This window comes from Pongo abelii, chromosome 3 (genome assembly GCF_028885655.2).
Source record: "Pongo abelii isolate AG06213 chromosome 3, NHGRI_mPonAbe1-v2.0_pri, whole genome shotgun sequence".
Classification (NCBI taxonomy): domain Eukaryota; kingdom Metazoa; phylum Chordata; class Mammalia; order Primates; family Hominidae; genus Pongo; species Pongo abelii.
Genome location: NC_071988.2, coordinates 102,434,224 through 102,449,418, shown reverse-complemented (window position 1 = coordinate 102,449,418; position 15,195 = coordinate 102,434,224). Strand labels below are relative to the sequence as shown.

Genomic DNA, 15,195 nt, shown 5'->3' with positions numbered 1-15,195 from the left:
CGGCCAAACGATATCAGCTGTCAAAAACTGTATGTGCAAAAATATGAAGTTTAAATAGTTAGTCTAAAAAGCCTTTAAACATTATAATAATTAATCAGAGCAGTATTTCCCAAAGTTCACACATTCAAGTCTACTTTTGTGATTCTGCCCATATGTGCTTATTATCTGCAGATGATTTGTTTTTATTTTCATTGAATTGACTCAGTAAACCTAAATACCTAGTTTAGTCTTCACTGAAGCAATAATAACAATGAGATCACAACTTTGTGGTGATAGTTATTTCTATTTCAAATACATATTGAAATAAATACATAGCTATTAGACTAAAACAAGTTCTGAATAAACTAAATCATCCCTCATAACCCCTGATCTGCATACCACATCTGGAGACTCACTAGATTCATGATTACTTTGGGGCCTGAACCGAAGATATTCATTTTTTTAATTTTTGAAATTTTCATAACTTCCCACACTACACCAGCGTAGGAGGACATTCTAAATAGGAAAAGAACAGAGCCTTGCAGCATGGGTCATGCATTTTGGAGATCCTCCACTTTGGACATAAAGTAGAGGATGCAGAACAATTTTAAAACTCTTCTTCTTGTTGGTGACCACAATTCAGAAGTGTTTTAGCAGTGAGTGTTATCAGAAATGCAAAACTTAATAGATACATACAGCAGGAGGAAAGTGCTAATCAACCATCACCAACTCTGCTTCCGTCTTCCGAGAAATGCAGATGTGTAATTTTCTAAATCTGGGGAAGGTTTCTTACTGTTGCCGCATGGGGAGCTGTGAAAGTTGTGACATTTCGATGCCTCTGTTGTTGTAGCTGCTCATTTGCATTTTATCTCTGCCATGCTGACATCCAAATCACAGTTTTGTTGTGATGCTTTTGGCAGCTGTTCAGAGAGACTGTCCAGAGAAAACAGCAGGTAACTCAGACCATTTGTGCAAAATGTTAGGTGTGATACTTATGCGTTCAAAGGGACAGGTAAGAATGAACCCAAATGCCAACTCCTCTTCATGGAGGGAAAAAAGAAATCAATAGATAGCTTTTTTTTTTTCTGGAAACATGGGGAAATTTATTGCTTTTCAAACAATGATGATTGCTGTGTTCCTATTTATGAAACAAGATAGGAATGAGAGGAATGGTGGGAACCGTTGGGAAGTGAAACTCCACTTGATACTTCCCAATTCTGTGCCCTCTCAGGTCCCTGAGCAAAATGGGAAATGGTTCAGTGAAACCTAAACATTCCAAGCACCCAGATGGACACTCTGGGAACCTCACCACTGATGCTCTGCGGAACAAGGTGACAGAGCTGGAGAGAGAGTTGAGGAGGAAGGATGCTGAGATCCAGGAACGGGAGTACCATTTGAAGGAGCTGCGGGAGCAGCTGTCGAAGCAGACTGTGGCCATTGCTGAACTCACAGAGGAGCTCCAGAACAAGTGCATCCAGCTGAACAAGCTGCAGGATGTGGTGCATATGCAGGGAGGAAGCCCGCTTCAGGCTTCTCCAGATAAAGTGCCTCTTGAGGTCCACCGGAAGACCTCTGGATTGGTCTCTCTCCATAGCAGGAGGGGAGCAAAGGCTGGTGTGTCTGCTGAGCCAACAACCCGGACCTATGACCTGAACAAACCCCCTGAATTTTCCTTTGAGAAAGCAAGAGTCAGAAAAGACTCCAGGTAAGAAATTTCCGCACCCTTTAAACTCAGATGGCCTTAGTATTGTGAAATATGAGAGTGATATTTATAAGCCTCCTTAATGATAAAGAACATATTAACCCTTTCAGATTTTGGGGTAGAGGGGTTTTTGAAATGATTTTGTTTTGCAAAAAAATCTCCCATTGGGCAGAAGTTTAAAGCAGAAATTGTACTATATATATCTCTCTGTGAGGAGCTCAGTTTACTGACAGTTATTTCTATTATCTTGAAAACCCTAGGGGTGTGAAATAGTATTAGAAAGTGTACACTTCTCTTTCCAGAGGAGTGAACTTAAAAATGTACACACATCACAGTGAATTGTGACTATGTTAGCCAAAAAAAAAAAAAAAAAAAGAAAGTCACATTTTAGTAGTCTTCAAGTGTCATGAAAAAGGAACATGCTGGAGCCTCAAAGAAAGATGAATTCATTCATTCATTCCAGTTTATGTTGGTCTCTACTCTCTGCCAGCCACTGTGTTAGATGCTAGGTATGCCTCAGTGAATAGAAACAGAGCCTTTCTAGCAGGGGCGGTAAACAGTATACACAGAAACAAGTCAGCGATGTGTAATTATTAATTGGAATCAATAATATGATAAAAGCCAATACTATAGCAGGTGGTATCTGGAATGAAGGGAAAGGAGGTCAGGGAGACAACAGGAGCAGGCTTGTCATGAAGGCCTGGCTGAGGAAGTGACCTTTAACAGACTTCAAGGAGCATGAACCAGGCAGGAAGAGGATTTCAGGCAGAGGCAACAATTAAAAGCTAGAATTACTTTTAAAAATTTAAGTTTTTAAAAGAGCATATAAATATTTGCCACTGCATTCATGTATAGGGATGTGTGTGTGTGTGTGTGTGCACGCACATGTGTGTGTATACATTTCTTTATGGGCAAAAGTTTGATTTTCTGGGTCAGGAAAGACTCATTAGAAACATCAAGAGTTAGGGTTCCCTTCCTTTACTATTTTTAACTGAGTATTTATTAATTGAAATTAAATCTTTTGCCTTGATAAGGCTTTGGTCGAGCCTGAATCTCTATTGCAAAATGCAAGATTTGTGAAATTAAAACAAATTTTAACTTATTCACGAATGTAAGTATTATAAATTAAGATACAACATCTGACCCAGACAAACAAATGATCAATTTTAACAACAGAATTATAAAGGGAGGTTTAATTAATCAGTTTGTTGACAGTACTGGAAGCACAGTGAATGATCAATAAATATTTGTGAAGGAAGTTAGTGATGCCAGATTATTAATTATAATATCCTGTGACTGAAAGAAATTTGATTAATATTGGATTTCAGCAGTTTTATTAAGTCAAAATTTTTATTAGTCTAAAAATTTCTCATCTATTTCCTTTCAAAAGTAATAATTATTTTTAATGGTATGAATTCTGAAATTATAGATGGCACAAACTTATATTTGTTTTAAAAAACTGAACATCATCCAGTGTTCTCTTCTGTTATATCAGAGATATATGAACTCTACATAGTATATGTATATATATACATATATAATAATATTACAGAATGTGCATTACATTACTATATATGTACACATAAGTATAATCTATTATTTACTCACAAAAATGTTACAAATAGCAATGTACTTTTTTATGCAGAATGACATGTAAGAAAATTTAGTAGCAATTCATCTTCTTTGAACTTCTTCCTATATATGATACCAGATGTATTCTCTTGAACCAAGATTATGTTCAATTACTTTGTTCAAAGACTTATGCTCATCTTGAGGCAAAACACCACTCTCCTGGTGCTGAAAAATCTGAGATAAGCATATTTCCTTGCTTTTATTTAAGGATAAATTATTAGCTCTGCTATAACCAGGCAAAAAAAAATCAGTAGTTATATACAATTTCTGTGCCAAACCAGACTTCTTTCTGTCTGTCTATAGTGAATGGGATGCAGGAAGGATATTGTTTCTCCTGAATAAGGATTATTGATTATTCTCCTCACCATAAAGGCAAGCCAAGTGGATACAAGTCTGTGTTGTGGTCAGGATAAAGAAATGGGCTAATTGATTTCTTAATGATTAAGTCCTAAAGAGACAAAAACTGTATCATTCATGCCCTAACAATCCTCATCTGCTTTCACAGAGACTTGTGGTTCTAAATTGAATAAATAAAAAATGGAAACATTCTTTTTTAGTTGACTGGTTTGTACCTCAGTTTCCCTTGCAAAAAGTACAGATGCCTCATTAAGTCTGAAATAGCTAGCTAAACACCAATAGTTAACTTTATCAATTGAGAAATTTAAAATTTTTCAATTTTTCAAAAATGCTCAATATTAAAATTCATTTTCCATTTCCAAATCGTTTCAGTATTGGCTAAAAGCCAAAAGTAAACTTTGAATATTTTTATATCCGTTTTATATTATACAGCCTATCAAAAATTTGTAAGAAACAATTTTCCAGAAGTTAGAGCATTAAAAGGATAGACGTGTCCCTCACTGATGAAAGGATGATGTACAGTATACATTAATTTGTCTACTTTTCTAAGCAGTTCCTGCTAGATATCAGAGATTTTAAGATCATCAGTCATAATGGCTCCTCTGTTTATTTTTTGGTTCTCCTAATTTATCTGTTGGACTTTTATAAAGTATCCTGCCTGAATTTATGGCTAAATCTGTTTCTATTAATATACATGTCAACTACATTTTGGATGAAGTTCACCCTTCCATACTGGATCAGAAAGCCACTGAATGGCTTTTCAGTTTTTTTGTCTAAGAGAGTATCTCTGATGAACACTTAACAGTGAGCAGGAAACTGAGGGGAGAGTCCTAGCTCTCCTTCAATCAACAATATTAGGGAGATATGAAGCACCCATAGAATCCAGAGAATAAAATTTGATGGAATGATAGATTCTGAATTTGTATATTCAGTTTCTATAATTCATGACACAGTATTCTATGATTTTGCTAAGGTACCTATGCTTAGTAATATCATAAGTGGTGAGTGAGCCTCTTCAATTGCTAGGCAGCTCCAGCTCATGCCAGCTTTATTGTCCTGTTTCCATCAAATATACTTTTATGGTCTGAAGATGTAACTTAAATTGTCTAATTGTACCTCCCTACTTTATATGGAGGAACTCATAATGACACTCTACTGACAATAGGAAATTCTGGAAATTTGTTTCTTTCTAATTTCAAGGATCTGCATTTTAATATGAGGTTCTAGATTAAGTGCTGTCCAGCAGAACTTTCTTCAGTGATGGAAATATTCTATAATCCATGCTTTACGATATGGTAGCCAATAGCCAAATATGGCTATTGAGCACTTGAAATGCAGCTAGTGCCACTAAGAAACTGGATTTTTAATTTATTTTCTTACAAAGAAGCTTGAATCTGATGATTTTTAATTTTAATTAATTTAAAAATTGAGTAGGCACATGTCTATTGCCTACTCTACTGAATACTGCAGTTCTAATGGTTTTGACTGTAACTGCTATTGCCTAAGATGGGAATTATGACTTAGTTTCGGAACCCTTTATAGACAAAGTGGGACCTATGTTCAGTTTTAGGACAATGCCACAGAAAATGAGTCTATGCCTGTGAGATTGAGGTGGGCACAATGTGGAATCACTGGTCAGCTGCACCCAACCTGCAGTATATCATAGCTCTTTGTAGGGACCTGGCTTTGTGCCTACTGACCATTTTAGATCCTCAAAAGCATGCAGCATGCAGTGGGCATGTATCCTGTTTCTATAACAGGCACTCAGCTTCATTGAAGTAGTATAAATTTCATGATGAATCAGGGTACTACAGTGTGTCAGATACTCTGATCTCTGATTTAAATTTAATATGTTGAACATCAGAAGACCTTAGAGCCATAGGAAGCATACAGATTGTTTGATGCTACCCCCCTTGCTAGAGAAGTAAGGACACAGGTACTGGGGAGTTACGGAATATACCATGGTTGGTGGCAGAGCTAAGATTAGAATCCAAGACTCTTGAAATCAGGATCAGTTCTTTTCCTCTTCAGTCCTACTCTAGTGTTCTAAGAACTACCCACATATGTGAAAGGCCTTGATTAGACCAGCCTGGGCACCAGTCTGCCTTATTATAATATGCCCCATTGATTGATATTAAGAGTGGTGGTGCTTCCGGGAGCTGTCTAGCTTCATCCATGTGGAGTTGAGCAGAGGTGGCCCATTGCATCGATGCCTACTAAGTTCTGGATCCTTAGAGCTGAGGTCTGTGAGAAAAGGACATTGAGAATGGGTTTGATCCACCTGATGGCAGCAACTGTGGCATATATGGAGGGTCACATATGGGTTCCTGAATAAGTACAGTGCTTCTCAAGGCTGAGAACTGAATATCGCCGGCAGAGAGGGCAGAGAAGAGCTCACATAGCGTTTCTGCCCGTGTCTGGTCTGCCTTGAGCACCAAGACAACCATGAATTCAGATGTCAGACCTTTTACTGAGATTAAGTTTTTCTTTTCTGTTTATGTAGATATTGTTTAGAAAACTTCATCAGAGCAAAATTAGGAGCTCATGCTGAATGTCTGGTGGAACACAGGCAAATTAATCAGAGACATCTGGCAAGTTGCTGGTATGACTGCATTTTGCTAGGGATGCTTAAACTATCATTTGAAACTATTCTTTCATGAAAAGGAAAGATAAAACAAAGACTTGCCATCTGACTTCAGATTTGACTCCAGTTTTAGGAAGGACAATTCGTTTTATCTGTCACTCCCACCGCAGGAGCAGAATAAGTAAAAGAAGAAAATGCTAGTGAGTCATACGTTTAAATAAGATGTGGAAAAGGACTGTGGAAGAATATGTTTGTTTTTATTTGCTTCCTTTCCAAAGCAGTACTGAGCATTTGAGGATGTGCACTACAGAACATGTTTTCTTTATTGAAGAGGAATGTTTCCATGGGAAAAAATATTTATATACCACTAATTATGTGCCAGTCACCACTCTGAATGCCTCGCAAATACTGAATCATTTAATCCTCACAATAAACCTATAAGATAGATATTATTCATCACTCCCATTTTATATATGAGAAAACTGAGGCATATAGAATTATATAACCTGCCAAAGGTTACGTAGAGTTTAATACAGGAAACAGAATTCAAAATCAGAAAACCCGCTGTCCAGATTCTGCTCTAATCATTCCTATAGATGATTTTTTCAAGATAACAATCAGAGGTGGACTCTTGCCCTTTTTATTGGAAAGCCTTATTTAAAAATTAAATATATAATCAGAAATAATTTTTTTTTAAATGCAATGATTAGAAAAATCTCCCTGCTATTGTTATTTTTCCGTGAAAATGATTCTTCCAGAAAGTGCTACTCTATTAGCAGTTTGCAGGAGTGGGAACTTTTGCTGGGGAGGAAACACCCCTTTTTTCCCTTCCATGAAATAGTGATTCACATGTTGCCATATGAGAGGCTCTATATCTAGATTTTACATAGATAATTAAAGATTTTTAAGAGTGTATATACAGGCTTTTACCAGTTGGGCAGTTACAAAATTGGTATATATTCTCATAAATACTATTGTCTTAACCCGGGTCTTCAGAAAAGCAAAAATTGAAGCTGTCTGTATAGGATAAGGCGTGGAAGAAGAAAAATAATCCAGTTTTGTGGTGATCTGATACCAAGAATCTATGGTGAAGGTAACTGGGTGATGTATCTGGTGAAAGTTGTCAGTATGCTTGAAAACAAAAGGTTATATTTCATAGTGATAGACAATGTGCATGTAGACACTCAGATCAAAACTAGCTACTCAGCGATGGGATAAAAAATCTAAGTTATTGGTTGGTTATTACATATCTGTCATTCTCCGTAATTAACTCGTGGAGACCTTAGACTTGCCTAATGAGGCATCAGTTTTTTGTTTTACTGAAGGTGAAATTAAAGCTCGGGGTCATTCGACTTGCTCCAGGTTGTAATGTTTGTATATTTTTGGAAACAGTTTTCCAATTGAGTCTGCCTGATGTCAAATGTGTATTCTCTACCGCAATGTGCACAACATTTATAGCCTGTGCAGCCTACAGTGTGAGTGGCTTCCCTTGGGGTTTTATAACCAGGCTGGGGGCTTTTTTGTGGGGGTGAGGTAGGGTGGGTGGTACCGTTAAGCTCCAAAAAAAGGAAGAGGTAAAAAAGCATGGAGGAATTTAGGAGCCTGACTGGAATTAAGTGGCAGCTGCCTTGACATCTAGATGAAGTTAAATAAGCTTTGGCAGCCGGTTTGAGTCCTGGCACCCAGCCAGTCTCCCTTTGTGCCTCTGTCTTTTCTTTTTTCTAGGAGCCAATGAGCTTTGGGCTCCGCTCACTCTGCTTCCCCACCTCAGCCCTCTCAGCCTCTCAAATGGTCTTCTGCTTAGTTGATATCTGCCCTTTAGTCCTTCTCACTTTATCCTTAAAACTTCTAGTCTTAGTTGCTAGGCATTAGGAAAAATATTTAATGAAGCCTTGGAAAACACTGAGGATTTGAAGGCTAATTGTTTTGAGTAGTCAAAGGTCTAAGAGCTCACTATTAGCACTGTGCTGATTCTGAAGAGCCTACCCGCGCCTTGTGGGCTACATTCCTAAGGGGATGCGCAATGCTATTTTTACACTACACAAAAACCATGGCACTTTTGGACCCAGTACCTAGCCTTGGCTTAGCAGCTTTAATGTCCAAGGTTCCCTTTACTCCTTCAGATTAATACATCCAATGCAACAAATATTTATTGAATACTGAATCAACGAATCCAATTCTTTAATATCTTCTTCCACATTTGCTTCCCTTTTCCTTATTTCTTCTTGTCTTCCCTCCTTCATTTTTTTTTTTCACTAATTCTTTAATTTGGTTTCTTCCTAATCTTCTCTCATTCTCAATATCTGACTAGTCAATGGCCAATACTACCAATTTTGAGTATCTATTATTTGGTACACTCTGCTATGACCTATCTATAGTTATCTCACTTATTTTCACAGTTAACCTATCGGTAAGTATTATTATATGAGGCTTATTAAGAGTAAGTAACTAGCCCATGGTTATCACTAGTGGTGGCTAAGGCTTCTATAAACTCACCTAGATGTTAAAACATCTGCCTCTTAATCACAACAACTCTGAAATCTATTCTCATTTTATTTCGCTTGCTATCGTTTTAATTTATGTAGGATATTTATAGCAGTTTCTGGATCTTCTTGGTTCCAAATAGGTTATTCCAGGTGTTTGAGCAGTGCTGGCTTTTAACAAGGGCCCTGGCTGCCTGGGCAGGAGCCTCCACCTCTTCTTTCTTACATTTTCTAAATATCCTCTGAAATGGATGGCTCTTTTTGACCCTTTTTTTTTTTTCCTTTCCTCAAAAACATTGTGGACACTGCCCATTACTTGCTAGATACCTAGGAAGGAATGTAGTAGAAATAGCATCATTGAGAAGACAGTGGTCTTTCTTTTCCTTGCTTGCTGGATAAGAGAGAAACATCACCACTGGCCTTTGCCTCCTAATGAGCAGCATTCAGTTTCCACAGAACCTCCCTTTTCTTTCCATAAGCCTGAGCAGCTCAGCTCCTGTTGCCTCTTTCTAGAGTTTAAATTGCAATACAATTCTCAAAAAGGGGAACAGATCTGAAGACAAGGATGAAACATTTCGATTTTCAGACTCTTTGGAAGTCCCTTCTTTGTGAAAGATACATTTCTTATATCTATCCTTTAACTAAACTGTTTATTTTCATTAAATTCTCACTTTAAAATGATTTGTCTTCTCTTTCTGCTGACTCTCCTTAGAGGTATTTGTTAGTTGTAGATTTTTCAGTGCAGTTATGTGTGACAGGTTTCTTTCTTTCTTTTTTTTTTTTTTTTTTTGGAGATCTATAGCCAGGAGCGGCCAGAGAATATTTTATATTTTATATATATTTTATAATAAGGTGTGAGTCATCAGGGTCCCCCAACATCTGTTTAATCCTTCTTGGGTTATTTGTGATGCCAAATCAATTTTATTTGGTAAATTTCAAGCAGGTGTTTAAATGGTCTTTTTGGGGCTTACATATGAAGCTCTGGGAAATGTGAGAGAAAGAAAGACCTAGAGCTTCCAGTTCCCTCTTTCCAGGTGAGATGAGGAAAGAGGAAGTACAAGTGAGAAGAACAAGATGCAACTTGAAATTTCTTGGCAACAGAAACTCAGGAAATGCAAGCATATTGATTTTCTATTGCTGTGTAATAAATTACCACAAACTTAGTAGCTTAAACAACACATGTTTGCTATCTCAGTTTGCAGTGGGCCAGGAGTCCAGGCGTGACTTATTTAAGTCATCTTCTCTGACGTCAGCCACAAGGCTGCAGTCAAAGGGTTAACTGGCCGTGTTCATTTCTAGAGCTTTCTACAGGAAGAGGTCCTCTTCCAAGCTTACGTGATTGTTGGCCAAATTCAATTCGTTGTGGTTGTAGGGCTGAGGTCCCCATTTTCTTGCTGGCTGTCAGCTGGGGCTGCTCTCAGCTCCTAGAGGCTGCCTAGAGTTCCTGCCTTGCGTCCCTCTCACAGCATGGCAGCTTACTTCTTCAGACTCAGCTGGATAAGCCCTTTACAGTTGACTAAGATGAAGTCTTATATAACCTACCCAGGAATGGCCTTCCGTCATCATTCCTGTATTTTGTTGATGAGGAGCAAGTTACAGGTCCTCCCTCCTCACTCACCAAGCCCTTTTGCTTCTCTGGTGTGAGATTCCTGTTTAGGAATATTGGCTGTGCCGGGTAGGTAAAGCCATGCGTAAAAAATCTTGTACAGCCATGCTTATAGCAGTGTTATTCATAGTAGCCAAAAAGTAGAAACAACCCCGTGTCCGTCAACAGATGAATGGAGAAACAAAATGTAGTATATACATGCAATGGGATATTATTCAGCCTTACAGAGTATGGAAGAGGACACATACTACAGCAGGAATGAAGCTTTCAGACATTAGCCAGACTTAAAAAGACAAATGCTGCAGGATTCCATTTATACGAGGTACCTCGAATCGTCAAATTCATCGAGACAGAAAGTAGAATGGAGACTGCCAGGAGCAGGAGGGGTGAGGAGACCCAGGGAATATACAATAGGTACAGAGTTCCAGTTTGGGAAGATTCTGGAAATAGATGGTGGTGATGGTTGTAAAACAATGGGAATGTACTTATTGTTACTAAACTGTACACTTATAAATGGTTAAAATGATACATTTTGTTATGTATATTTTACTAAAATTAAAAAAAGAGTTCACACACTGAGGCTAACTTGGCAGTATGTTTCTAGGTGCCAGGCCACGTTTCAGGTTCCAGACAGAATGCTGGGAGGAGGGAGAGGAGAGTAGGGATTTTCTCACTTGTGTATTATATTGCAGAAAAAGAACAAGCTGTGTCAAAGTCTTGTAACAAACACTAATTGATCATCGTTAATCAATACTTGTTAATTACCTAATTGATTGATTACTTGATGAGCCTTCAGTAGAGCATGTTCCCAGTGCTGTGGAAATACAGAGGGAAGGGACAACTTCAACTCCCTTCCATGTTCTTGTTTACAGCTGTAATCCTTAATCTTAAGTTTACATTGTAATCACCTGTAATAGGAAGTACTGATTCCTGGGTCTAACCCCCAGCTATTCTAACTAAATTGATTTGAGGCAAGAGCCCTGGGCATATGGATTATATATATATATATATATATATATATCTCCCCTGCTGATTCTCATATGAAGCCAGCATTGAGAAGCATTGTGTTATAGGAGCAGGTTTCCCTGCCGCTGACTCCTCAAATACTTGGTTTGAAGATTTAAGAGCAGTACTAATTAGAGACATTTAAAGGAACTGTTTGCCTTTTATACCTAATTACCATGCAACACAATGATGATTATGCCTGTCATTAAGTGTGTCAGATAAACTTCTTTGTAAGTTTTGATTGTTTTCAACATTTCATTGTTAAACCCTGTTCTTTGACGCTCATGGGAATAGAATCATCTACACAAACTTAAGGAAGAGAGAGAGAGAAATGTTTTGTTGTGAGCATGAAATAACAGCAAACAGAATTAAATTACAACTGTATTTAATTATATGGGCAATAAGTAAAAGAATTGAGAGAAGAAAGTCATGCTTATTTTATGACATCCGTGGGATGACCTCATTTTTGTCACGCTAGTTTCTCAAATTATAAACTTGTGCAATTGTTAGGTTTTTTTTTTTTTTTTTGGTTCATCACTCAAAAACAATTATCTGGGGATGGGGAAGAAAATAGAGATGCATATCCTGTTTATTAAATGTGCCTTGTTTATTAGGGTGACTGACGTTTTCCAATTCTGCTCTTGTCCCTGTACCCATAATTTTTAAATTGGGAGAAAGAATTTTAATGTCTTTTGGGTTTCTTAATTTTGTCAAGTTTCTAATATGTGCAAAATACAGTTCTAGGTATTAAGTAATAAGAAAAGCATAGTCATACCCTTGAAGATCAGTGTCTGTTTGGGGAAATTATAATTTATGGGATTAATATTCTAAGAGATAGGCATGCAAAGGAAGGCGGGCACATTCTTTACTTGGTAGGGTAGAAGAGAAAATCTCTAGCTGGGTTTTTAAGGAGGAATAGATTATAGGAGACAAAGAGGCCTGGCACTGTGTGGTTTGGTGGGTCTGGGGTACCCTAAGTATGGGGAACCTAGACAGGAGCATTACCATTTTGAAGTGGCCTCCTTCAATAAGTAAAGATAGGTCTTAAATATAGAGTTTTTGTTTGTTTGTTAATTTATTTTTGAGATGGAGTTTTGCTCTGTCTGTTGCCCAGGCTGGAGTGCAGTAGCGTGATCTCAGCTCACTGCAACCTCTGCCTTCTGGGCTCAAGCGATTCTCCCGCCTCTGCCTCCTGAGTAACTGGGATTACGGGTGCCCACCGCCACACCCTGCTAATTTTTGTATTTTTAGTAGAGACAGGTTTCACCATGTTAGCCAGGCTGGTCTAGAACTCCTGACCTCAGGTGATCTGCCCACCTTGGCCTCCCGAAGTGCTGGGATTACAGGCGTGAGCCACCGCACCCGGCCAGCATAGAGTTTTTAGATCTGTTCTAACTCAGCGTTTAAGGTGTTGGTAACTTGCCTACTTATTGTGGTGATAGCTAACCCTTATGCAGTATATTTTATGTACGAGGCACAGTTCTTAGTGCTTTATTTTGTTAACTAATTTAATTCTCATAGAAATCCTGTGACCTGTAGACTGTGTTTATTATTGTTTTACAGCTGAGGAAACTTAGAGGTTCAGTGACTTGCCTAAGGTTCCGCAGTTAGTAAGTGGCAGAAGTTGGAATCAAATCCTGGCATTCCAGCTCTACTAGATTTTGTGACCTTCACAAATATGCCTTACCATATGTTTTCTAATTGCATGTAGATATGATTAAGCTATGAAATGAAATACAAGTAAAGTTGCTGCCTCTTATGCTCACAAAAAATCCTTGATAGATAAGGATGAAGGAAGGTGAAGGCCACTGGCCCCAGCTTTGCACTGAGCCTTATTCAAAGAAGGTTGCAAGATACATGCTTTGACCTGGAAAAAAAAAAAAAAAAAAAAACAGTGAGAACACAGACCTCTAATATATGAGCCCAGAGAAGAAAGATCGAGAGCCTAATACAACTGTAGGTGAACGTTGCCAAGTTAAACTTCCTGAAGCAACTTAAAGGATGAAAATTTATTGCTTCAAGAAATGTTGACTGTGTAAGTTGGGGGTATAAAATGATTACAAAAGGATTGCTGCTGCCACCTCAAATGGGCATGAATTCAGCATCCGTCCCTATTGGAGGAACTTTGAAGTGAGCAGAGGGTCTTATCAGTGCCTCCTTGTTCTATGGTTTTCATAACTTTTCTCATTCCACTCTTTCCCCCAGAAAGACTTCTACCAGTTTCAGCTACTACGACTACCATTTATTAAGTTACTGGCACGTTATTTAAGTTAATGTGCATAATATTCCTATGAAGTAGGCATAATTACTATGCCTATTCATAGATGAGAGATCTGAGATTCAGAAAGGCTAAGTTACTTGTCCAAGATAAGGAAGCGAGGAAGGTGCTAGCAGCACGTATGCTAAAATTGAAGCTAGGAAGTGCCAGAGCTGATATTTCAACCTAAGATTTTCTGATTCCAAAGTCATACACATTTTTAAAAATGAATTTTTAATTGAAGTACACAAAAAGTAAAGTGAACATACCCACGTGACCACCAAAATGATCAGAAAATAAACATTACTAGTACTTTGGAAGCCCCTCATGCCCTCTTTCAATTTCTACCCATTATCTTCCCTTTTAAAGGGAGCTACTGTTTGCACTACTTTTATCAGAGATAATACTTTTTACCTGTTGTTGAAATTTATTTAAAGGAAGTATGGAGTGTGTACTCTAAAGACTCTGGCTTCTTTTGTTCCTACAGTGAGATTCATTTATGTTATTCTATGTAACAGAGGTTCACTAATTGTCATTGCTATATAGTATTTACTGTATGACTATATACAATTTAATCATCCTATGATTTATAGGCATTTGGTTAATTCTGGTATTTAGCAGTTATGAATAATGCTGCCATGAACATTTTTGTACATGTCTTGTAATGTATATGAATTATGATGGGTATAAACCTAGGAGTGAAGTTACTGGGTAATACATTATATCCAAGTTTAATATAGATGGCCAAATAATTTTCCAAAGTGATTAAACAAATATATACTCCCACCAACACATATATGTATTAAATGACTTCATATGTTCAACAGCATTCAGTCAGTCTTTTTCATTTTGGCCATTCTACTGGATATTTTCTGGTATCTCAGTGTCCTTTCGGTTTTCTTTTCCTTGATAATTAACAGTGGAGAGCACTTTTCGATGTGTATATTTTCTGTTGAGGTCTGTTTATCTCCCATAGCTCTGTAGTACAACTGTGGTCATAAATCAGGAATCTATGAATATGTAGGTCAATTTTTGAATTTTCTTTTCTGTCCTAGAAGTCTTTTTTTATTTTTATTATTAATATTATCCTTTAAGTTCTGGGATACACGTGCAGAAGGTGCAGGTTTGTTACATAAGTATACACGTGCCATACTGGTTTTGCTGCACCCATCAACCCATCATCTACATTAGGTATTTCTCCTAATGCTATCCCTTCCCCAGCCCCCGACCCCCTGACAGGCCCCAGTGTATGATGTTCCCCCTGCCGTGTCCATGTGTTCTCATTGTTCATCTCCCACTTATGAATGAGAACATGTGGTGTTTTGTTTTCTGTTCCTGTGTTAGTTTGCTGAGACTGATGGTTTCCAGCTTCATCCATGTCCCTCCAAGGGACATGAACTCATCCTTTTTTATGGCTGCATAGTATTCCATGGTATATATGTGCCATATTTTCTTTATCCAATTTATCACTGATGGGCATTTGGATTGGTTCCAAGTCTTTGCTATTGCTAACAGTGCTGCAATAAACATACGTGTGCATGTGTCTTTATAGTAGAACGATTTATAATCCTTTGGGTATATACCAAGTAA

The 15,195-nt window shown here is 37.8% G+C and overlaps 1 protein-coding gene across 8 annotated transcripts in view; it reads left to right on the top strand.

The window, feature by feature from the left end:
* PRKG2 (protein kinase cGMP-dependent 2) overlaps positions 1-15,195 on the top strand; it is a 120,794-nt gene that overhangs the window by 9,562 nt on the left and 96,037 nt on the right. For 7 of the 8 annotated variants that reach the window (XM_009240143.4, XM_063723487.1, XM_009240141.3 and 4 more), the window contains exon 2: positions 1,211-1,684. The exons of the other annotated variant lie outside the window; for it this stretch is intronic. In XM_009240143.4, the coding sequence (XP_009238418.2) occupies positions 1,224-1,684 (461 nt within the window). In that variant the 5' untranslated portion in view covers positions 1,211-1,223. The remainder of the gene's footprint in view (positions 1-1,210; positions 1,685-15,195) is intronic. 8 annotated transcript variants of the gene reach the window in all.